The 24,571-nt window shown below is 37.9% G+C and overlaps 1 protein-coding gene across 7 annotated transcripts in view; it reads left to right on the top strand.

Moving 5' to 3' along the window:
• The first annotated feature begins 5,622 nt into the window (after positions 1 to 5,622).
• SENP2 (SUMO specific peptidase 2) overlaps positions 5,623 to 24,571 on the top strand; it is a 37,932-nt gene continuing 18,983 nt past the window's right edge. For 4 of the 7 annotated variants that reach the window (XR_014022976.1, XM_081301389.1, XM_081301388.1 and 1 more), the window contains exons 1-9: positions 5,669 to 5,916; positions 8,078 to 8,133; positions 11,707 to 11,840; positions 12,370 to 12,436; positions 14,108 to 14,198; positions 18,576 to 18,744; positions 20,545 to 20,648; positions 22,508 to 22,602; positions 23,140 to 23,191. Coding sequence is in view for 6 of the 7 variants with exons in the window: in XM_081301389.1 (XP_081157515.1) it covers positions 5,816 to 5,916; positions 8,078 to 8,133; positions 11,707 to 11,840; positions 12,370 to 12,436; positions 14,108 to 14,198; positions 18,576 to 18,744; positions 20,545 to 20,648; positions 22,508 to 22,602; positions 23,140 to 23,191 (869 nt within the window). In the remaining variant the exon portion in view is untranslated. Of the gene's footprint in view, positions 5,917 to 8,077; positions 8,134 to 11,688; positions 11,841 to 12,369; positions 12,437 to 14,107; positions 14,199 to 18,575; positions 18,745 to 20,544; positions 20,649 to 22,507; positions 22,603 to 23,139; positions 23,192 to 24,571 lie in introns of all 7 variants that reach the window. The other 3 variants (XM_081301386.1, XM_081301391.1, XM_081301390.1) reach the window with 3 other exon arrangements.

The raw sequence follows: 24,571 nt of genomic DNA, 5'->3' as shown, positions 1-24,571 counted from the left end.
AGGGAAATTAATCTTTAGGATGGTCAATTAAGTTGAATTTTAGATACATTAGGCTGTAATGGAATTTTAAGAGACATAAGACCAAACCGAACAAAATCTCACCTATGGGCTGCTTTTCCAATCTGACTTACTTTCTACTTATTTATTTATTGTTTGCCACACTGGAGGTTGAACACAGGGCCTTGCACATTCAAGGAAAGTCCTATGCCTCTGAGCTATATCCCCACTCCTTCCTACACCAATCTTTGAATCTTCTGGGAATGCACCAGAAGGGAAAATTTCCAAGAATGGATCAGAAGGCTGGGTCTTCACTGCTCTGTGGAGGGGAAGTAGATTTTGAGGAAATGAGGGTAGGGCTGTGGAAGGACTTGAAGAAGACCTCAGTGAGGGCTCCCAGGAGAAGGTTTTTGGGAAATTGGAACTTCAGTTTGGGACATGCTGCAAAAGTTTAAACAATGAGGCTGTACTGATACAAGGTTTCAAGTTAGCCAAGTCAAGGGCAGAAATCTCCATATTCATGTTTCTCTATGTGACCTTGGGATTCTCCTCTGACCCTTCAATAAAGAGCTCCTTGGTTCAGGAATGGCTATGGTAGTGGTGGGGTTGGGGTTAAGGATAAGCCTGCTTCTTGGTCAGTGGACAAGCAGTGGCTGCTGCACTTCCTGTGGATCAAAGGGCATCAAAGGTAACAACTTCAGGACAAATCTCAGGCAGGAGCAAACATAAGAATGAGCCTCTCAGGCTGGGGATGTGGCTCAAGCGGTAGCGCACTCGCCTGGCATGCGTGCGGCCCGGGTTCGATCCTCAGCACCACATACAAACAAAGATGTTGTGTCCGCCAAAAACTAAAAAAGTAAATATTAAAATTAAAAAAAAAAAAAGAAAGAATGAGTCTCTTTTTCTTTATTCAGCGGGTAACTAAACTGGTTAGGGGGTTTTCACACTTCCTTCCTGAGTTATTTTGCTGATGACACTCTGGAATTCTGATTGAGGTTTGTAACCCCAAACTTTGAAACTTTCATGACAGATAACCAATATTTCAATATTGCATTTATGTTGGCACTATTAACAAGGAACAAAGGAAAAAATGTTTGTGTTGTGATGTTGCACTGGAGTGCTATGTAACCTAAATCCCTGTGGCTAGACCTGGGATAGATGGCTATTCTGATGCAGTTTTCAGTTTTCTGATTTGTTTGAACAAAAACTGCTCTTTTGTTTTAGAGAATCCCCTTCCTATACTGGTGGGCTTTTCGGTTTGGCAACAGCAAAAAACAGTTTTCACACTGGAATTTATGGTTAAGACATAAATAAACTGTTCTGCATAATAATGCCAACAGTTGTCTTCTTTTAATTGGCTCTTCATTAAGTATGTTATGGAAAGATTGGTCCTTGTCCCTGATGCAAACCCAATAATGAGGACATGGTTTTGAGAAAAAGGAAAAAGACAGTTTATTGCTTTGCTAGCAAAGGAGAAACATAGGGGACTCCTGTCCCAAAGGATGTGATTCTGCCCATCAGCTTTTTAAAGAGAGTATTCAGGGGCTTTTTAAAGAGGTGATTCAGAGAAAATGAAATTAAGAAGTAACCATCAGGGCTGGGGTTTTGGATCAGCAGTAGAGCACTCGCCTAGCATGTGTGAGGCACTGGGTTCAATCCTCAGCACCTCATATAAATAAAGAAAATAAAGGTATTGTGTCCATCTACAACTAAGGAAATATTTTTAAAAAAGAAGTAGAGGGGCTGAAATTGTGGCTCAGTGGCAGAGTGTTTGCCTCTCACATGTAAGGCACTGGGTTCGATCCTCAGCACCACATAAAAATAAATAAACAAAATAAAGATATTGTGTCCATTATAACTAATAATAATAATAATAATAATAATAATAATAATAAAGAAGTAGAGATCAGGAAGCAGAAGATTAGGGAAAGAAGATCAGGGAGAATGAAGGCTGGGAAAAAGAAAAAAAAGTGTAAGTTTCAAATCCACAAGAGATATAGTCAAAGTATCAAGTGAACCCCTGTTACAAGTATACAAGGAATCCACCCTAAAAGGGACAAAGATGAAATTGAAGGTAGAGGGGAGTCCCTTTGGGAGACAATAGGCAAGGGGTTATAAACACTGTATATGTAATAGCCACTTTCAAGTCTTCTCAGTTTTGTAACTCTTCTATTATTTCAAATGTTCCTCTGAAATTCATTCTTTCTTTCTTTCTTTCTTTCTTTCTTTCTTTCTTTCTTTCTTTCTTTCTTTCTCCTTCCTCCCTCCCTCCCTCCCTCCCTCCCTCCCTTCCTTCCTTCCTTCCTTCCTTCCTTCCTTCCTTCCTTTCGATTGAACCCAGGGCCCCTTAGATGCATCCCCAGCCCTTTTTTAAATACAGGGTCTTCCTAAACTGCTTAGGGCCTCACTAAATAAGGTGGCTTTGAACTATCTTCCTGCTTCAGCCTCTGGAACTACTGGGATTACAGGCGTGCGCCACCCTTCTGGGCTCTGAAATGTATTTCTCTCTCTCTCTCTCTATATCTATATCTATATCTATATCTATATCTATATATCTATCTATCTATCTATCTATCTATATATATATATATATATATATATATATTTGTTTTAGTTGTAGTTGGACACAATACCTTTATTTTATTTTTATGTGGTGCTGAGGATGGAACCCAGCACCCTGCACATGCTAGGCAAGCGCTCTATCATTGAGCCACAACCCCAGCCCCATCTGAAATGTATTTCTTTGGCATATTTTAAGATAGCTATTTGGAGAAACAGTCGACAGGATTAACTCTAAAAGCTGGCCCTTTTGTAAGAGGAGTTTGCATTTATAAAGGAAATCTACATTGGTGAAGTAAACAGCAAATGTGTATAAAAAGATTTTTCTATTTGGTAACCCCTTTTCTGCGTAAGAAAGGTATTTTCATGGCAAGAAGAGATGGGGAAGTAGTTTTCATGGTAGAGCACTTGCCTAGCTTTGTGAATCCCTGGGTTTGATTCCCAGTAAAACACGCCACACACTGTGACACAGGCATCTGATACCTGGCTATTACCTAGTAGACTTTACTACACAAGACAACCCTCACTTTCTGTGCTAGCCTTCCCTCAAACTTCCTTAGCCAGTTGCCACCCACCTCCCTTTCATCTGGACACTAAGCCCCTTTCCCTTTGTTTAGCTCTATTTTGCAGGGGTGGGTGGTGTGTGGGGGTGGGGGCGTGGGTGGGGGGAGTGGAGGTGGGTTGTACCGGGAATTGAAATCAGGGGCACTTGACCACTGATCCACATCCCTAACCTTATTTTGATTTTATTAGAGAAAGGGTCTCACTGAGTTGCTAAGTGCCTCACCATTGCTGAGGTTGGCTTTGAACTCACTATCGTCCTGCCTCAGCCATTAAACTGTTAGGATTACACGCATGTGCCACCATGCCTGTCCAGCTTGTTTAGCTCTATTTAAGCTTAAATTCTCTATCCCTTCTTGAGTCTCCTATTTTGTGTATGGCTCCCATGTTTTTATATATTAAATGTTTCCCTTTTTCCTTTTAATCTGCCTATTGCTGGTTTACTACATAGACTAACATTATCAAGGCTTCAGAGAGAAAAAGAATAAATTTAAAACTTCCCTTTTTAAACTTTCAGTAATGTATTGGTGTTAGCTATCGTTAGGGAAATTAAGGGAAGTGTCTGCACATTAGAATTGGTTTCTACCCTCTTAAGACCTGCTTTTCACCTCTCAGGGCAGGACTGTGGTGTCTCTAGTTAGGTTGAAGTGGCACCCCCTTTCTCCATAGGAAAGTCTTAACTGGGCTTCTCCAGAAATCTTCACCATGGCTGATTTTAGGACTGTTAGCAAGAGTCTCTGCAAAAGAGTTCAATGTAAATAAACTTCCTATTTTCATGTCACCCTGTCTTACTTGGCCACTGGCCCAGAAGGTACCAGCACTCCAGGTGCTGAACACTCCCTTACTAGTTTTTCACAAATGTATCCAGTATAGTAGTTTGTAGAAATGGGCAAACAAGACCTCTGGCCTTGAGCTGGGCCTCACAGAGAAGTCTACATTTTCAAGATAAGTTACCAATTGGGCTCCATGGTAACAGCTGGCAGGGAGAGGAAAGGAAAGGGAGAAAAAGCTCTCCCCTTCTAAAGGTGTTGTCCATGAAGGGTTAACTTGCCCAAAACAGCGAAAGAAAAAGCTGCTTTTATGTGAACTTCTACAGACTGTGAACTTCTGAGCCCCTCCTCTTACATGCTGGGTATCAAACTCTGATACTACCTGAATTCGGGGTTCAGGTGACTGATTGATTACAGCAAAAGCTGTGCCCTCTGAATAAAACTATTTCCTGCTATCATCGGTGCCTTGCCTCATTTGTCCCTACAACAGGGTGACATGTGGCAGAATTCTAGAATGCTATTGAGAGAAGGAGGCTGGACAGGCAGTCACCTGGGTTAAGTTCAATAAAGTCTGGAAACCTGTTCTTCACTGAATCACAGGCCAAGAAAAAGTAGTCAGTGAATTATTGTGGAGCAAAAAAACCTTTGAACCCTGTAATGTTTATGGGCAGACATTGGGTTAAATAGGGTGTAATTTGTTCAAAAGTTGATAATTACAAGTGTGGCCTTTAGATTTATTTATGTATTTAGTTAGTGGTAACTGGGATTGAACCCTGTGACACACACTACCACATCTTTTTTGTTTGTTTCCCGAGACAGGGTCTCCATAAATTGCCTTGACTGGCCTCCTTGGAATCTTCCTGCCTTAGCCACCAGAGTGGTAGTTAGGATTACAAGACAGCTCTACCACGCACAGTTTGACCTCTAGATTCTATAGGAAGGGTATTAAGAATTACTCCCTCTCAGATCAGAGGAGGAGACAACTGTATTATAAAGCCACAGGTATCTTTTCATCCTCGTTACTGTGAAGCCATCCTCAGGAGTTCTGCCCTTTCCTTCTCTCCCCTAGCATGTGGTTTTCGTTCCTCTAGCTCCACTGCCCTTTGCACACTCCTTTATCATAGCAGTCAGTTATATTGTAATTTGTAATTATCTATGTACAATCCTCTTCCAGGTAGTGTGACTTCAAGGGTGTGAAACTGGTGCTAGTAGTCAGACCCCGGCTCAAATTTCAACATTGCTTCTACTAGCTTTGTGTTTTGAGGAAAGTTATTTAATTTCTTTATGCCTCCTTTTCCTTATTTGTGAACTGGGCGTAAGACTTCCTATCGCATTCGGTTCCTAGGAGGTATGGTGACAATGCACGTAAAATATGAGGCACAGGTATAGGCAAAATAAAGGGCCCCTAATACGGTAAACATTTGTTAATTGCTCTGATCTATTTTTATTGAGCTCACTTAACAATCATTTGCTGGGTTCCAACTGCGCTCACGACTTCAGAATGCTTCTTCCTCCAGAGCCTAGCAGCGACACTTCCATTCCGTGGGCCTTGTCTCCCGGGCGGATTTGGATTGGCTCCGCCAAAGAGAAAGTCCCGCCCACCGCTCTTCCAGTCTGGTCAGCGATTGGACCCTGCCGTCTAGCAGGCTTTCTTGTTGCTAGGCTCGAGGATAAAAGGCGGTGCTAGGTTGCGCGTGCGTAGATTGAGGATGAGGCTTTCCGGTAGGGCGGGAGGAGGTGACGTCGGAAGCGGTGGCGGGTGGGGGCCTTCCCTAGCCCGGAGAACGTTGTATCTATGGGCCCACGGATCGCGTCACAAGCCAGCGACTGATCCTTGGTGGTGGTGGTGGCCAAGGCGGCAGCGGCGGCGACAGCTCTGGGGTTTGCGTCTCGGGGTGTGTCGGCCGCCGCTGCTGCTCCGGCCTGGTATGTACAGATGGCTGGTTAGGATTCTCGGCACCATTTTCCGCTTCTGCGACCGGTCGGTGCCCCCTGCCAGGGCTCTCCTGAAGAGGCGGCGCTCGAACAGGTGAGAAGAGAAGAGGCTGAGTGCCGGCCTAGCTGTTCGTCCTCCTCCACCGCGGCTCCTCGGTCAGGAGAGCGTTCATCCAGCCCCGCAAGCCCTGTTCCCCCTAAACCGGCCGCTCGGCTGAAGCCCAGGAGCTGCGGGTCGCTGGTATCCTGGTGGCGTAGTCGCTCCCGCCAAGGTGTTGGGAACGCGGCTCTTGATGGAAGGAAGGAGCTTGTTTATCTTTGGAGTGGTCGTTGATCATAGGATCTTTAATATTCTTGTCAGAGTCCAAGCTGGTTACTGACAACAAATGAGGCTTTCTCGTATTTTACTGCTCTTAAGCTAAAAACTAAAAATTAAAGAACTACTGCCTTTATTGTGGCCCCCTGTTTACAAGCACACTCCGAAGTGTCATCTGCGGGCAGTAAGCACAGTTAAGGGAAGTGAGATTGGTAACTTGCCCCAACTCGTTTTGACTGCAAGTACTGTTCGCTTAGCACCAAGAAACAGCAACTGTCTTGTTCTAAAACAGCTGTCGAACAATGTGTGTGTGTGTGTGTGTGTGTGTTGGGGCCGGAAGGAGAAGGGTGTTTATAAACAGTTACATGTAACTAACTAATTCCTTTAGAATTAGTGTATGAGGGGGAAAAAAAGTACCTGCCTCCTTTTAAATAAAATCACTAGTGTGAATTCTCATTCACTTAAAAGAGAAACTACAGATCGTTCTTGCTCATTATCTTCTCCCTTGCTTCTCATTTTATAATATCTTTTTGCTTGCCGAAGAATTATGCCTTACCTAAGAATTAATCTAGAAAATGAAACAAATTCTGTATACCTCCTAATTTTGGATGATCAAGTGTCAATTACTTCCTTTCCCCACTCCTTTTTCTTCCTGTGCTAGGGGTTGAATTGAAGCCAGGGGCGGTTTACTAGCCTTTTTAAAATTTTTATTCTGAGACAGGTCTTGCTAAGTTGTGGAGGCTGGCTTCAAACTTGAGATCGTCCTGCCTCAGCCTCTTGAGTAGCTGGGATTATAGGCGAGCACCATAATGCCTGGCCTAGAGTGTATTCCACTGTTATACCCCAACCCTTTTTATGTTTTGAGACAAAGTCTCCCTAAATTGCTGAGGCTGGCCTCCAATTTGAGATCCTCCTGTTTCATCCTCCCAGGTAATAGGGCTTATAGCATGTGTACCACCATGCTCAGCCTAATTTCATGTTTTAATTAAGTCTCAAAGACAAGAGAGGTAGACAAAGGGTTGGTTTGAGGGTAGCTTAAGAGAGCAAAATGATTAATACATAAGTCTGGAATGCAGGTCATTGATAAAATTGGATATGGTTTCAACTCATTCTTCCTTTCTGCCTGATTAAGGTGAAGGATTCAGAAAGATGATTAATATATTAACCTTTAATATTTTTGATATATAGGGCCAGAAACTTCCCTGAATTTCCAAATTATTACCACTGTAATATAATTCCCATTATAAAATGCAGTTAAATGTAACACCTTTTTCTAGCTAAGAGCTGCCTCTCCCCCCCTCCCCCAAGTATTGGGATTGTGCCCAGAGGTACAGCTACCACTGTGCTATGTCTCCAGCTCTTTTAAATTTTATTTATTTATTTATTTAGACAGGTTCTCACTAAAGCTGGCCTAGAACTTACACGATCTTCCTGCCTTAGCCTCCCAGGTAGCTGGACTCATAGGCTTGTACCCCCATACCTGGCTAGGAATTATCTTTTAAGGCTGCTTATGTTGTCACTGAAATAAGAGATGGCTTTTTTCAGGTGGGTCATCTTTCAAAAGGAAATTATTTATTGTTTGAATTTTAGCCAGATTACTCATTATTATGTGATAAAGAATTTGGGTCTCTCAAATAGTGGAAACTACAGTGTTAAACCCTCAAATGCTAGCAGCCTATTTTAAGATACTATCTTTTAAAACATCAGTTGGATCTCATTTTATGACAAAGTGAATGAAAGAGGGATGTTTGATATGATAAGAACAGTAATATTTTTTGTTTTGGTGTTGAGTTTTGATCCAGGGCCTTGTGCATGCTAAACACAGCTTTAGTCCTGAGTTATATCCCAGTCTTGACTAGTTAAGTTTATTTATAGATTTGGATTTATTTAGTTTATTTATAGAAATGGATTATATATATATTTTTTTCTTTTTTTTCAGCACTCTGTTTTCTACAGTGGACACTGATGAAATACCTGCTAAAAGACCAAGATTAGGTACTAAACATAATTTTTCAAAATTATTTTTTAATGGGAAAACATTCACGGAACAAAATTCAAAAGATAAAAAGTGTATTCAGTGAAAAGTTTTTTTTCTGTCCCTTTTCTATTCAGTTATTTTCCAGAGGTAACCACTGTTACTAGGAACTTGTATATCTTTCCAGATAAATAAATGAATTTATGGAATTTGCATTTTGAAGTTTTAAGTCCTTCTTTAAAAAAGCATTGCAAAAATGACTTCAAACTGTGATGAAGTTCAAATGATTAAATGAAGTGATCTAATTTGTTGTCACAAATCTTTTATTTCTATATATCTTCAGGTTTAGAAGAGAATAAAACTTGGTTAAAGGGAAAAGGCCTCAGTAGAATACTATATTCTACTCTTTCTCAACAGTAATGTGAATTTAGATCTATTCCAGATGTGATAGTTGTTTAGATATTTTGATTTTTTTTTTTTTTTTTTTTTTTGGCTGTACAGGGGATCTCACACATGCTAGGCACTCTACCTCTGAGGTACATCTCCAGCCCTTAGGTTCTACAGGAAATGTGTTAGGTTCTACAGGAAATACAAAAATTTAGTAAAACAAGTTCTCTATTTTTTTAAGGGCCTACGTGATTACATGGCAAGGGGTATAAAATAAAATACATAATTAATACTAATATCAATGAGGACATGGTAAATGACATAAGAAAGGCAGTTTCAAAATCGTATCCAATTTTCAACTGGTTGAGTCTCATAATTTTTTGAGGAAGGATGTAGAATATAAGATGGATAGGTAGGATATCAAAAGAGATCAATAGGAAGGAAAAGCAATCTAGGCATGGGTAAATTGTGCAGATTTAGGCAATAGTTATTAAAGCTGGGGGGAAAAATGGACTGAAAACAGGTCAAATGACAGGAGATTTGTTTTTGGGAGGGGGGAGGATTACTAGGGATTGAACTCAGGGGCACTCAACCACTGAACCACATCTCCAGCCCTTTTTTTATATTTTATTTAGAGATAGGGTCTCACTGAGTTGCTTAGGGCCGTGCCATTGCTGAGGCTGCTTTTGAATTTGCAATCCTTCTGTGTCAACCTCCCAAGCCTCTGGGATTACAAGTGTGTGCCACTGTGCCCTGCAAATCACGAGATTTTTAATAAAGGAATTTTTACTGTATTCATTACATTATGTCCCAAAGCATGGGATAGATCCCAATTTAGTTAATGATTTTAAAGAATATAACATTTGTAACATGTTACCTTTGAATCATGATTATATAATAAGAAATTTATAGTCTTTTCTTTATAAGTCATATGATGTTGGTTTTATATTTATAGTGGTAGTTTAAAATTATCATTTACTTAAGCAAAAAAAGTGAGTCAACTTTAAAGAAAAGCATAAATAAATATTAGCTTGTATTTGAATGTAGTTTAAAAAAAAAATCTTGTTGGTGGTATTACAGAAGGTTCCTGAACTATTTGTGGTAATTACCTATTTTATGGCCTTCTATGTTAAGGATCACCCATTGTCATTTTTATTAAATATGCATTAGGACTTTCTTTTTGTTTTTATACTGGGGATTCAGTCTAAGGGTGTTTACCACGAAGCTCCTACATCTCCAGTTCTTTTTAAATTTTATTTTGAGACAGGATCTCACTAAATTGCTCAGGCTGGTCTTGAACTTGTGATCCTTCTGCCTCAGTTTCCCACGTCACTGGGATTTCAGGTGTGGACCACCATGCCTGGCTTGTACTATGATTTTTTGAGTGGCAGACTACTATAGAAGGGAATAAACCAAAGAGGAAGTGGTGGGTAGCAGAGGCAGTACTTGTTAGAGAGTTATTAAAGGTCTATAAAATGCTAGAACTTCGTATGATTATGGTTCTTGAGCACTTGAAATGGCTAATTTGACTCAGTAACTGAATTTTTTTCCCTCCCCAGTGCTGAGGATTGAATCCAGAGCCTTGCACTTACTAGGCACATGCTCTCTACCCATGAGCTATACCCCAGCCATTTTTAAACTTTATTTTGAGACAGAGTCTTGCTAGGTTACCTGGACTGGCCTTGAACTTACGATCCTCCTGCCTTAGCCTCCCAAGTAGCTGAAGCTACATATGTGTGCTACCATATCTGGCTACTAACTGAATATTTAACTTTAATTAAATTACTAGGTAACCACATCTGCCTGCCTACCTGTTAGTATGTTGAACAATACAATTCTTGGTTGCTTTTCAGATGAAACAAGAAACAAGGGTAAAAGAAAGGATCTCAGAATCACAGACACATGATTTTATAGTTAAAAGGAATTATAAGAGATAAATTTAGCCTAATCTCAGGAAAATATGGTAGTCTTATTCCCATGTTACAGTTGAGGCAGGACTGCCTTCATTCCTTTTTTAAAACATCAGTACAATCTTTTGACTTAATCTCAGGTCATACCCAAATTTTGGACAAAATGTGTACTTTTTAGTGACTACTATTTACTATGTTATTAAGGGGTACCTCTTGTTCTCTGGTATCTAGATGACAGTATGGGTTAAGCATCAATCCCTAACATGATTTTTCTCTTACTTATATTCATAGTAGAATAAAAATTGCACCCTTCAGCACTGTAGGAATAACCTTGAATTGTAAAATAAGAAAAAACTCATTTGCAAACTTTGATATTTTTAACTATTATCGTATAATAAATTACTTCAAGTTGGATTCTACTTTACCTGGCTATCACATCCTCCCATTTGCTTAGTTGTTCCCCTATCTTTCTGAAAAGTATTTTATAGTTATATATTCTGGAGGTTTTATTGGTTAAAGCCACCATTGCAGGCTTTGAAGCAGAAACTGTTGCCTTAAATACCCTTAATTAGGATATATAAAGAAAATTGTGAAAAACATACGTGTGTAGGAATTGAGAAAAAGGTAGTATTATAAAAGGAGGAAGTGGGAAAGTACTGAAATCTACCCCTCCTCCTTATTTATTTACTTCTTAATTTTGTGGTCTTTATTTTTGGTGGCAGGAAGAGATAAAACAGATCTTTGAACACATCTAATCCAGCAGAGAGAGGGATGGCCTTATTTCACCGTAGATGCTTAAGAGTTTCATATTTTATTCTTCACCTAGCCAAGGTAGAATGAGGGCTTAGTAAGTAGTTGTTGAGAGCAAATGTTACCTGCCTGGGAAATAAAGACAAATCAGGGGAGAAATGAGACTGCTTCTTGTAGGATTCTGTCATAACTAGTGGCATATGATCCTTGTTTAATAATGCTCTCACCTCTCTGGTAAAAATTCATTTTATGTATTGTGGAGAAGTCACTTCTTAAAAGTTTCCATTTCAGCACATTTCTTTGTGAATCTGATTTGCTGAAATGATGGTTCCATGTTTTGCTAGCATCTTGGATATTTTGTTTAAAAATCACAATACTTGAATTCCAGTTATTCATTTAGAAAAAAATATTTTTATATATACCTTTTTATTTTAGTGCTTGGAAGTTGGACTTTTAATAAAAATTGCGAGAGGTTCTTTCCAAGATATAACTTTTTTTTCCTAGAAGTTTATTACTCTGTGTTTAAAGTTTGTTGACATCTTCTAGATTGCTTTATTCACCAAGTGAAAAACAGTCTCTACAATGCTGCCAGCTTATTTGGATTCCCATTCCAGCTGACCACAAAGCCTATGGTGACTTCTGCTTGTAATGGAACACGGAATGTGGCCCCTTCAGAAGAGGTCAGTGGGGATACTGACCTTTTTTGTTCTGTTTTGTATTTTTGGTGCTGAGATTGAACCCATGTCCTTATCCATGCTAAGTATGTGCTCTACCACTGAATTACACCCATAGCCCCAATAGCTGCTGATCTTTGTATTTAATCAGTAAAGTTAAATTTTAGGAAAAAAAAAATATTTTTTTGTTTTTAGAATTAATGTAAATGACTTCTTCCCAGAAATGTTTGTGTCTTTATTAGCTATGATAAAGATCAAGAAGTTTCTTGATAAAGATCAATAAATTAAAGATTAAAACCTTAATAATTTAAAAACATTTAAAAAGTATTAATAATATAATTGCTTTTGTGTGAATAACCTGCTATTGTCATTTTTTACATCATTTTGTATATCTTGACAAATTAAACCTTTAATCTTGATGACATTGATTCTTTGAGCCAGCTAAGAAAATAATTACAAATAGTATGATCTTTTCATATTAGAAACTTATTTGCAAAATTTAGATGCTACAGAGGTGATTCTGTTTGGTTTTAAGGTATTTTCGAACTCTTCATCTTGTGAACTGACAGGTTCTGGATCCTGGAACACCATGCTGAAACTGGGTGAGGTGCTCAAAATGTTTTTGCTTCCCTGTACTTCCTTCTGCCCATTTTTCCCTAAGTTTTGAGAATATGAAAGGAAAACACCGATTTGGATTGGGATGAGAATAAAGACATATTCTCTCTACCATTCTAAAAAGCAAATACAGGTTGAGTAAGTATTTTTATGTGGAATACTTGGGACCAGACATTTATCAGGTTTTGGAGTTTTTCAGATTTTTAAAGTATTTGCATGGACTTAACCAGTTGAGCATCCCTGAGCCAAAAATCCAAAATCTGAAGCTATAAATTTTTTGAGCATCAGCATTCAGGTTTTTGGATAAGGAATGTTCTACCTGTAGCTTTCCTTTGGAATTGTTGTTGAAATTACTGTTGTGTTTTCTACTTATATTATCAGTCTCCTTAATGTGACTTAGATTAAGAGTTGTTTGTTAGAATAAAAATTTCCTGGGGCTGGGGTTGTGGCTCAGTGGTAGAGCGCATGCCTAGCATGCATGAGGCGCTGGGCTCTATCCCCAGCACCACATTAAAAAAAACAAAAAAACCCCCCAAAAACCCAAAAAACTAAATAAGCAAAATAAAGGTGTTGAGTCCATCTACAACTAAAAATAATAATACATATGTGGGTATATATATATGTGTGTGTGTGTGTGTGTGTTTGTATTTAACAAAAAATTCCTGAGAGCTTACTCTATGCCAAGCACTGTGCTAAGTTATTATCACAAATAATAGAATAATAAAACCTTGTTCTTGCCATCGAGAAATTCATCATCTATTTGGAGAGCAATTTTGAAGTTTTATGGATTGGAGGCTTTCATATCATCATTAAACCCTACAAATATAATTATAGTTATTTCCATACTATGCAAAACAATATGATGGGGAATAGTGGGAGGAATCCATAGTTCTAAGAAATAGTTGTGATGTCTGCTATGTTGGTAGAGTTGTGAAGTTTGAGAACAGTGGAAGGAAGTTAGGGAAAATGAGCAGTAGAGAAGCTGTGTGTTCAAAAGTCAAAAGTGGAAGAAGCTAAGGAAATGATAAATACCTTAGAGTTATGTGGCTCAAAATTTTATGGTAAAGTGCCTCTGGTGGCAAAGAAGAGCAAAGGTAAATGGATACTGCTGTGGCAGGTGAGAATCTAGTTCTAGAGGACTTGGAACAAAGATGTTTCTTTTCTTTCTTTCTTCTCCCCCCCCCCCTTTTTTCATTTTTTGAGGTGCTAGAGAGTGAACTTAGGGCCTCAGGTATGCTAGGCAAGCAGTCTACCACTGAACTACATCTCTAGCCCAAGTTGTTAATTCTTTGAAGTCATATATATCATTTTAAAAAGTTAATTTAAATTCTTTTTTTTTTAATTCAATTTAATCTGTTCATAATGTTTGAGTATTAAATAATTTGTTATTATTTCTTTTGTGATGCTGGGGGACCAAATCTAAGGCCACATGCACTGCTAGCCAAAGTGCTCTACCACTGAGCTTCATCCCCAGCCTCTCCTATTACTTTGCTTTAACTTTTTACAATGTTTATTCTGGTTTTCTGTGCCATCTATTAATAGAATTTGAAAAAACAAGTTATTCAGTTAAATGTAAATTGCTCACAAATTCCTGTCATAGTTCAATGTGTTCACAAGTTTTCTTTTTCTTTCATAATACAAATACATTCTTCAAATAGGTAATAAATCTCCTAATGGAATAAGTGACTATCCAAAGATCAGAGTGACAGTAACCCGAGATCAACCACGTAGAGTCCTGCCTTCCTTTGGGTAAGTGTTAAATTCTGCCTTTCTGTAAGGGGAGACCTAGTAATTATTAAGTCTTTACTTTTATTACGCATTTTCACTCTTATACTATGGGACATAGCTAAGGAAGTACTCTTAGGTTAGTAAGTTGCTGAATATTATATAGCTAATTAAGAGACTTGAACTGAGTTTGAATTATATATGCCCATATCGTGATCTTATCTGATTTTTAGAGTGTGTGTGTGTGTGTGTGTGTGTGTGTGTGTGTGGCGGGGTCGGGTCGGAGGGTATACTGGGGACTTACACCACAGGTTAGATAAGTGTCTATCGCTGAGACATATTACAGCCCTTCTTATTTATTTTTATTTTTTATTTTTATTTTTATTTATCTATCTATCTATCTATCTATCTATTTATTTATTTATTTTAGGGATCGTTGGGGGGCTTTCCCATTTTTACCCAGCCCTTTTATTTTTTATTTTGAGACAGGTACTCACTAAGTTACTTAGGACCTTGCTGAATTGCTGGGGCTAGTATTGAACCTACAATCCTCCTGCCTCAGCCTCCTGAGTCACTGGAATTTCAGGTGTACTCCACTATATCTGGCTTTTATTTTTTATTTGAGACAGGGTCTCTCTTAAGTTGCCCAGGATGTCCTTGAATTTGCTGATCTCCTTCTTCAGCCACCCAAGAGGCTGGAATTACAGACATATGCCACCAAGCTTGACTTCACTTTCTCTCTCTCTCTTTTTTTTTTTTACTTTTTTCTTGGTGAGGGGGGGACCTGGGATTGAACACAGGGACACTTAACCACTGAGCCACATCCTCAGCCCTTTTTAATTTTTTATTTGGAGACAGCGTCTTGCTAAGTTGCTTAGAGCCTCAAGTTGCTGAGGCTGGCTTTGAACTCATGATCCAACTCATGATCCAGCCTCCCTAGCTGCTGGGATTATGGGTGTGCACCACTGTGCTTGACTATTTTCTCTTTTCAAAACCATTTTTTACTGATTTTTTTTCCTAAGCTGTCAGTTTTTAAGTTGAAAGAGTCCTCCTCTTCCTACCCATTTCAAGTTTGTTTCCTTTGCCAGATATCTTGTTCTTATTATAAAGATGCAAAATATCTTATCTCAATATTGTTTTGAAATTTCTTGTGCCTGCTTTATCTGTTTCCTTTGAGTGGTCTTCTTTTTGGTTTATTTTGACCTTACCTTTGAAGTTAAGAAGAGTCTTTGTTCAAATACCTGATAATCCTTGACTATCCACTTATTTAAGAGTGAGACACTAACTAAAACCTGTGGCCCTCTGGGGTTGGATGAATGACTAGGGCTAGGAGGAAAATACACAGTGAGACTGGATTATCTTGTGCCAGAAAGAAAGGAGGGCTCCAAGACTGTTGAAATGCCAACCAAAGAGGAAACTTCACTGGCCAAACTGGGGACAGTTTAAGTATCAAAATGAATGAAGACAGGAATATAGATATAAGTAAGTAAATCTATATTATGTAGAGAGGATCATCTTTGTAATAGAATGCCTACTATTAGCACAGAAAGAATGATAAAATTAGAGAATTCACCATTTTGTGATTATCAGTAATAATTGATGTGAATGGGAATCTCAAGCTGAAACTAGTTAGTAAAAGTTTGATGAGGTATGGGATATTTATATAAACTCAAAATATCTCACAACAGATTATTTACTAATTTTAAAGGGAAAAATATTAGAGAAACCTGTCTGACACATCCTTAACAAAAAAAGGATCAAAGTTAAATCATCAAAAGTGAGACCAACTGACATGGCCCCCAGATATATTGCAATAGAAAGCCATCATTTAATGTTTTATTTCTGCAAAAACCAATAATTTGAATCTACCTGTGAGAAAATGAGTCAGACTGAAATTAAAGTTCATTCTATCAATAATAGATCTGTATACTCTATTAAAAAGATGAAGACTTTTCAGATTAATGGAGAACAAAGATGTATGACAACAAAATGCAACACAAGATCTTGAATTAGATCCTAGAATTCTGTGAAGGATATATATTTTTTTAAATTTTTGTTTTGTAGCTGTAAATAGAATTCCTTTATTTTATTTGTTAATTTTTATGTGGTGCTGAGGAAGGATCGAACCCAGTGCCCCAGGCATGCTAGGCAAGCGCTTTGCCACTGAGCTACAGCCCCAGCCCTGTGATGGATATTTTTAATAGCTTCAGAGAAATTTAAATTTGATGATTGTATTGTTAGGTAAGAGATGTTCTTGTTCTTGGGCAATAAATATTTAAAAGAGAACTTATTTCTCTAAGCATTTTAATGTTATCAGTTTCCTTACAAACACTGCTTTAGCTGCATCTCCCAAATTTTGAAATGTAAGTTTTCATTTTTATTTGATTTAAAATATTTTCTAATCTGTTTTATTTAGAAGTATATTGTTTGATTTCCAAATATTTGGGACACTTCAGATATTGTCATGTTACTGATTTCTAGTTTAATTCTTTTATTGTCAGAGACTATTTTTGTATAATTTTAGTTCTTTTAAATTTGGTGTTTGTTTTTTTGGTGTAGAATAAGGTCTATTTGGATGATATTCCTTGTGCACTTGAAAAGAATGTATTATAGGGGCTGGGGATGTGGCTCAAGCGGTAGCGCGCTCGCCTGGCATGCGTGCGGCCCGGGTTCGATCCTCAGCACCACATACCAACAAAGATGTTGTGTCCGCCGAGAACTAAAAAAAAATAAATAAATATTTAAAAAAAATTCTCTCTTTCTCTCTCTCCCCCCTCTCTCACTCTCTCTTTAAAAAAAAAAAAAAAAAGAATGTATTATATTCTGCTGTTGTTGGATAGGGTGTTCTGTAAATGTCAATTAGGTCAAGTCAACTGATAGGATTTATAGACTTTACTGATTTTTTTTATTTGCTTTAATTAGTTACAGATGACAGTACAATGATCTTGACATATCATACATTTGACTTTACTGATTTTTCTACTTTACTGATTGATGAGTGAAGAGTGACTCTTTAAGTTTTCTATTGTAATTTGTATTTTTCTATTTTTCCTTCCATGTATGTCAGTTTTTGTTCCATATATTTTGAAACTCTATTAAGTAAATAACCTTGCCCCTGAATCCAAAGTTCTTGAGTTGTTTCTTAAGTGTGAGAACTTTGATTTACATAAACAGGTTATGAAATCAGAAAATTTAACATTGCTATAATTTTATCATATGATCTATAGGTCTTAAATTTTTTCATTTAGCTTTTTTTTCCTACCTGAACCAAGATCCAGTGCTAGATTATGTATTGCATTTGTTTTTCATGTCTCTTTGATGTACTTTAATTTGGAACACCTCCTTTTAGAGTGTCTTTGTCTTTAGTGGCATTTTAATTTTACTGGGAATTGAACTCGGGTGGTTTATACCATTGAGCTACATCCCTGATTCTTTTTTTTTTTTAAACAGGTTTCAATAAATTGCTGAGGGTCTTGCAATCCTCCTGCCTCAGCCTCTTCAGTTGCTTGGATTATAAGCATGTGCCATTGCGTCTACCTAGTGTTTTAATTTTGTCTGATGTTTACTCAAGATTTACTTCAGATTGTGTAGTGTTTTTGTAGTAGTGTTATATAAGTGACATTGTATTCTTTTCAAAATGGGGGGCAAGTTAAATCAGTTTCATTATTGGTAATGGTAGGAGAAGCAGATAACTTTTACTAGCACAGTGACTCAAGAAGTGTTCCATGCCTTCAATTTCTTTAGCATTTATTAATTTACTTTTTTTTTTTTTTTTTTTTTTTTTTTTGAGAAAGGGTCTTGCTATGTTGCCGGGGTTGGCCTTGGACTCCTGGGCTGAAGTAGTCCTCCTCCCTTAGCCTCCCAAGTGACTGGGACTCTAGGTGCACAGCATCTGTGCCTAGCCTAATATTTATTAATTTATCATTCAGATTATTTGAGTGGCTCTTGGCTTAGATCCTGTACTTGGATATAATGATAAAAGGATATAATCTCTCTCTTCATAGGCTTTATGACATAGTGTGGTTAAGACATAATGTGGTATGGAGACATTAAATAGTCACACCAATAATTAATTTTTGTGGTGCCCAGTGACTAAAGGAAAAGTATAATATGGGTGTTATGGGGTTGCATGCAGTAGGACCTAAACCTGGGTTTGGGGTTGGATGATTGGTCATGAGGAAGAAAGCTTTCATGTGACAGCCCTTGTGACTGGAAATACACATTCTCTAGTGGAATGCTCAGGTAACTGTATCTAGATAGATCTAACTTTTACAAATGGTAATTGTCTGACAAGTAGCAAGCTTAAGCTAGGACAGCATAATCACAGGCTGGTATAGGAGCTTGAGTTCTACCACTTTAGGCAGTTTTGTGATACATTCTTTTTCTTCTTTTCTCTGCCAGCTTTACTCTAAACTCAGAAGGCTATAATAGAAGACCAGGCGGCCGTCGCCATAGCAAAACCAATCCAGAGAGTTCTTTATTGTGGAAACCTCAGGAACAGGCTGTAACAGAAATGATTTCTGAAGAGGGTGGCAAGGGTCTGAGACGTCCCCATTGTACCGTGGAGGAGGTAAGCCCTTTTAGCCTGGTTTCTTTTAAAAATAAATAAATAAATAATATTTTGGGTGATGAATGATATGTGTACTATGGTGCAGAATACTAAAGGTACAAAAGTGGGTACAATGGCTATACATTTCCCAACATGCCTTCCATACCTGGCTTCTACCACCCTGTTTGACTCTTAGCAAGCAATGACTGGTACTGTATACGTTCCTCTAGAGATAATTTGGAGTAAATAATTCAGTCAATTTTCAGATATAGTTTTTTCCCTACAAAGAAGGAAAAGGAATCATATAAGGAAGAGATAAAATCATAGATTTTTTTTTGAGTGCCTGAATTATTCTGTTTCTTTGATATGCTGAGAACTGAGACTTAGTAAGAGAGTAAATGGTGTGCTTCTCAGCTTTTTCCTTCCTCTTTCAGAGCATTTAGCATGATGAAGAGACATTTTTCTCTTCATTTCTCTCTTGAGGTCTTTACTGGGTCTAGGAAAATTTAGAATTATTTCTGTATTTGGCATTCCAGGACCATTAGCTATTTCAATTTGCTAGATAGTTTTCTGAGTGAATTGTTTAGTTCATCAAAAGGGATTTATTTGGATCTGAGGTATTATGATATGATAGTTGTGAGATATTCAAACTTGAGTAAAATGTGGTCTTTGCCCTCTAGGAGTTTTTAGATAAATTGTAATTCAGCAAACTTTTAGGCAGAGAGAAGAGTGGACCACAGTCTCTGAGGGAACTTTAAGAAGAAATGTTAAAGACTTTAGTCTCTTAGGTGAGAAACTAGAGAAAGGATTAATAAGTAAATGTCTGTGGGATAGACAGAGAAGATATATTCTAGAAATAGTGATAGGTAACATTAACAAGGACTTTTTTTTTTTAATTGATTAAGTGTTATATAACATAGAGGGAAGAGCCTAAGTCCCAGATTTCAGTCTTGGATAAACACGTGTCACTGACCAAGATACCCTATGTGTTTAGGGGGAAGATGATGCCTTCAGTTTTGGACATTGTTTAAAGTGCCTGTGCAACATGCAAGAAGACCTCTCCTGTAGACACTTGGATATAGGTGATGGGAGTTTTGAGAAGAAGGCAGGGTTAGAGACACATTTTTGAATTTTCTGCAATTGATGTTTTTCAAATCAGGGGAGCTGATGAGATTATTCAGAGAAAGAATGTAGCGTGAGAAACAATATGGGCAAAACCATCGGCATTTATGGCAGGCAGAAAAGGAATAACCTTCAGTGGAGACTGAAAAGAAAAGAAGAATCAGAGGAGTTTATTGTCTAGGAAGGCAAGGTGAGGTCAGCTGGTGGTGAAATGCTGAAGGGAGATCTTTATAATGTAAAGGCTGAAAAAATACATTGGATGTGGCCAGTAAAAGGCCATTTGTGATTTTACAGAAACCAGTTCCATTTTGGAAGCTACAGATTCTGATTTTGCAAGTGGATTATTTCTGCTAATCTTTTTTTCAGTTAACCTAATTTTGTTCAATCTAATTCATTCAAAAACTCAGATGCCATTAAGATTTAGCAAATGGCTAAATGAGTGAAATGAGATGGAGAGCAAATGGCCCATCTAAAGGGAATAGTGCTATATAGCTCTAGGCTGATGATCTAATTTTTCAAAAGAGGCCGGGTTTTTGGACTTTTTAAAAAAATTAATAAAGTTTATGGCTAATTCAAGAAACTTTAAAAACATTGTGATGGCAAATAAAATGCATCTTAGGGCTGCATTTGACCTCTGATTATGATTTGCTTTTACGTTTAATGTGTTAGTATTTATCTACCCTGCTTTTGTTTATTCAGGGTGTTCAAAAAGAGGAAAGAGAGAAGTACCGAAGATTATTGGAGCGACTTAAAGAAGGTGGTCATGGAAACTCTATCTCACCTGTGACTTCACATCATCACAGGTAAAAATTAAAAGACAAATGCTTTCTTTGTTAGACATTTTTTTCTTTGTTTTTGGAGAGAGATTGATGGGACAGGTTCCTCCTCAGAACAAAAAAAGTTTAACACTGCAATTTGCCTGGACATTATATCTAATAAGGCATTATATAGAACAGTGTTTTTTGAGTCTTCTGTTAGCTGTAGAATCTTTTGTCCAAGTGAACTCTTACTTGAACTTCTAATCTAGAAAAGTGGATTACTGGTTGAAGTCAGTTTCCAAGGGCAGTTTTCCAGCCTTCCCAACACATACATTTTTCCATAATCTCTCTCTCTTTCTGCCTTTTTTTCCCCTGCTTCTTCTCTTCTGCTCACCCATTTCTCTTTTCTTCTTCCTTTTTCTCTCCTTCACTTCCTCAGGTCTTGTTTTTTTCTTTCCTTCTGCCCCCAGCCTTACCCCCATCTGCAAGACACACATACACACTCCCTGAAGCTTCTCATGGATTGTTTTTTAGCATTCTTGGAAACCCTCTACTTTAGAGATAAGATTAAAGTCACCAAAGTCATAAGGATTTTCCTTATAAGATTGCTTGTTAATTAAATAAACTAGAGTGGCAGAAGGAGATGTCTGGCTTGTGATAAGAGGACAAAAATGTGTGAGCTCAGGATTGAGATTCACTTGGTAAATCTAACAGGTTGTATGAAAACACAGATTCCACAAATTATATGTGGCAGCAAATTGAAGGAGAAAGAGTCATAGGACTAATTAGCTTGTTAAAGCCAGAAATAATAAATTCATTAAGAATTTTAACTTTGATTGTGAACATGTTTTGTTTTCTTGTGTTTTAATTCTCTTAAGAATGTTAGTATGTTCTCCATTTTGACTAGCCACTGTAAAAAAACAGCAATAGGCTTGATAACGACTACTGGCTTTGTCATTTTGGCAAAATCCTCAAAACTGTTTTGTTTTTTTAGGTTCCTGCTTTTAATGTATTGCTTTAGAGTTTTTTGTTTTGTTTTAGTATATAGTTGAAGTTGTTTCATCTTTTATTTATTTATTATTTATTTTGTGGTTCTGGGAATTGAACCTGAAGCCTCATGCATGCTGTGCTCTACCACCATGCTATAGCCTCCAGCCCTTTTTTATTTTTTAATCTGAGTAAGCAGATAGAATTTTCTTTTAGTCAAGGTGGCACTAGGAATAAAGAACATCTAGGTTTTTTTTTTGTTTTTTTTTTTTTTTTTGGTGTTGGTATTAAATCCAGGGGTAATACCTACCATTGACAACCCCCAATCTTTTTTTTTTTTTTTTTTTTTGGTACTAGGGATTGAACTCAGGGGCAGTCAACCACTGAGCCACATCCTCAGCTTTATTTTGTATTTTATTTAGAGACAGAGTTTCACTGAGTTGCTTGGTGCCTCGATTTTGCTGAGGGCTGGCTTTGAACTCGAAACCCTCCTGCCTCAGCCTCCCAAACTGCTAGGATTACAGGTGTGCACCACTGCACCTGGCAATCCCCAACCCTTTTTATTTTTTTCTTTTGAAACAGAATCTTACTGAATTGCTAAAGCTGGCCTGGAACTTTCAATCTTTCCACTTTAGCCTTCAAAGTGGCTGGGATTATAAGGTGTGCACCAGTGTGCCCAGCAGAGAACATCTAGTCTACAAATACAGAAAATGGAGGTTAGAGAGTTTGGCTGAAACACTGGAATCAAGATTAGATTGCTTTTATCCAAGTCCCAGATGCTACTGTGTTGCTGCGTCTTGTTGTTGTGAGATGTTAAAAGGTAGTCCCTTTGGAGAATCTTGTCAGACAGAAGTAATGAATATTTAAGGTAGCCTTTCCTTTTGTATCTGATCTTCCTTGCTTTTTGTGTTTTTAAGTTCTCAAAGAAGTCAGATGGACACATTAAAGACCAAAGCCTGGGGGGAGGAGCAGAATCACGGAGTCAGAGCAACTCAGTTTTTTCCAAAACAATGTGAGTTCCCAGATCTAGCTCTGTCTTAATGTATGGACCTTAGTTCATGTTAGAGTGTGCCTATGAGGTTGAAAATTGGCATACAAGTGGCAGATGATGTCCCAAGCCTTTAAATATTGTTAAACCTCAAGACATTGACTGATACTTATTAGTACCAGGAGTTTCATTTTTTAAAAAGCTGTTTCAAGATGAATTTGATTCATAGAATACGAGGCTTTTTTATTAATATATTTTATGAATATAAAATTAATTTACTTATACTCCTTATGTTAACTGCCTATATTTCTCCATCAACTGTCTACTGAATGATACTAAATTATAATTTATCAAATGAACTATTATCAGTCAGCCTATGCTAAAGATTACTTTGATGCAATTTTAGACTACTTAGTTTGTGAGGAGGCTGGTATTTCTTTAGAGTTCACTTCAGTATTTCAGAGTAAATGAATGTTCTGATACTTTAAAACTGGAAATTGAAATTCTAGCCTGTGATTGAAGTAAAGGAAACATTTAATCTTTTCTTTACCATCCCCACAGATAGAGTTGCTGAAACCAGAGGACCTCTATGTCCAATGAGAAGTGAAAAGAGGTACATTGTTCATTTAATTCTGTTTTCTTATGTATTTTCTCACTTTATAAGGTTATGAGCAGCTAGGTTTGAGGAAATTGTTAATTGTCTTCAACTCTGGTAGCTGGTCAGGCATATATGTACATGTATATAAATAGCTGTATGTGGTGGGGGTGAGTATTAGAGATTAAACCCAGGACCTTGTGAATGCTAGGCAAATGCTTGACCACTGAGCTAACCCACCCAGCTGTTGAGAGCCACAGCCTAGTCAGGATGGCGCCTAGCTTTTTGCCAGAAGGAGTGGTTGAGGGGTGACATCAGCGAGCCATTAAGATGATGATAATTAAGTTAAGCTGTGTATAATTGCTGTGACTGGATGATGCTGGGTTGAAACAGGCTGTGTATTCAGTTGTATATAGACCCCTGCTGTCTAGCAATAGGGCGGCTCCTGCTGCCTCAGGCGCCCACTACTTTTGAGTTCTCGAGGAGTTGGAGTTCCCATTGAGTTCCCCTTGAGTTCTCACGGAGCCCAGAGCTGGGAGAGTTCCCGGGGAGTGCACGTGGAGTGCTGGTGGAGTTCCAGTGGAGTGAGTTTGGGCAATAAAGGAGTTCCTGTTTGAACCTACAAGTGCCTCGTGGCGGCTTGGTTATTTTGTGCCCAGCCAGACTGCGGCACCCAGCCCCTTTTTAAATTGTATTTTGAGACAGGGTCTTGATAAATTATCAAGTCTGCCTCCAAACATGCAATCCTCTTGCCTCACCCTCCCAAGTAACGGTGATTATAGGTAAGCACCACCATGTCCATTTCCATAAGTAGCTCTTGAATCATGCATTAGCCTGGTTTTGGAGTGTGCCCTTAATCTCCTAGGCATTAGGACTTGGAAAGGTAGCTGCTGCTTAGGATTGTGGGCAAGGTGGCATATTTAGTAATGAGCATCTCTAAGACCAGTGAAGGTAATTGTGTATGTCTTAGGATTTTAGATAGTTTCTTTGTATCTGAGTTTGTGGACTATGGCCTAGGGACCAGGCCAGTTCTGGCCCCCCTGCTTTTTTTTTATTTTTTATTTATTTTTTATTATTTAAAAAAAAATTTTTTTTAGTTGTAGTTAGATACAATACCTTTATTTTTATTTATTTTTATGTGGTGCTGAGGATCGAATCCAGGGCCCCACACATGCTAGGCAGGTGCTCTACCACTGAGCCACAAGCCAGCCCTGCTTTTTTTTTTAACAGGTAAAGTTTTATTAGAACATGTTAATGCTCATTCATTTACATCCTATCTGTTCCTGCTTTTAAACTATCGTGGTAGAGTTGAGAAGATGTGATGGAAGCTATAAAATCTACCAAGCCTGAAGTGTTTACTGTCTGATCCTTTTTAGAAAGATTGCTGACCACTGGTAT

The sequence above is a fragment of the Spermophilus citellus genome, assembly GCF_964194105.1.
Source record: "Spermophilus citellus genome assembly, chromosome: 7".
NCBI classification, from domain to species: Eukaryota; Metazoa; Chordata; class Mammalia; order Rodentia; family Sciuridae; genus Spermophilus; species Spermophilus citellus.
The sequence above is the reverse complement of the archived record's forward strand: the minus strand, read 5'-3'. Positions and strand labels throughout refer to the sequence as shown.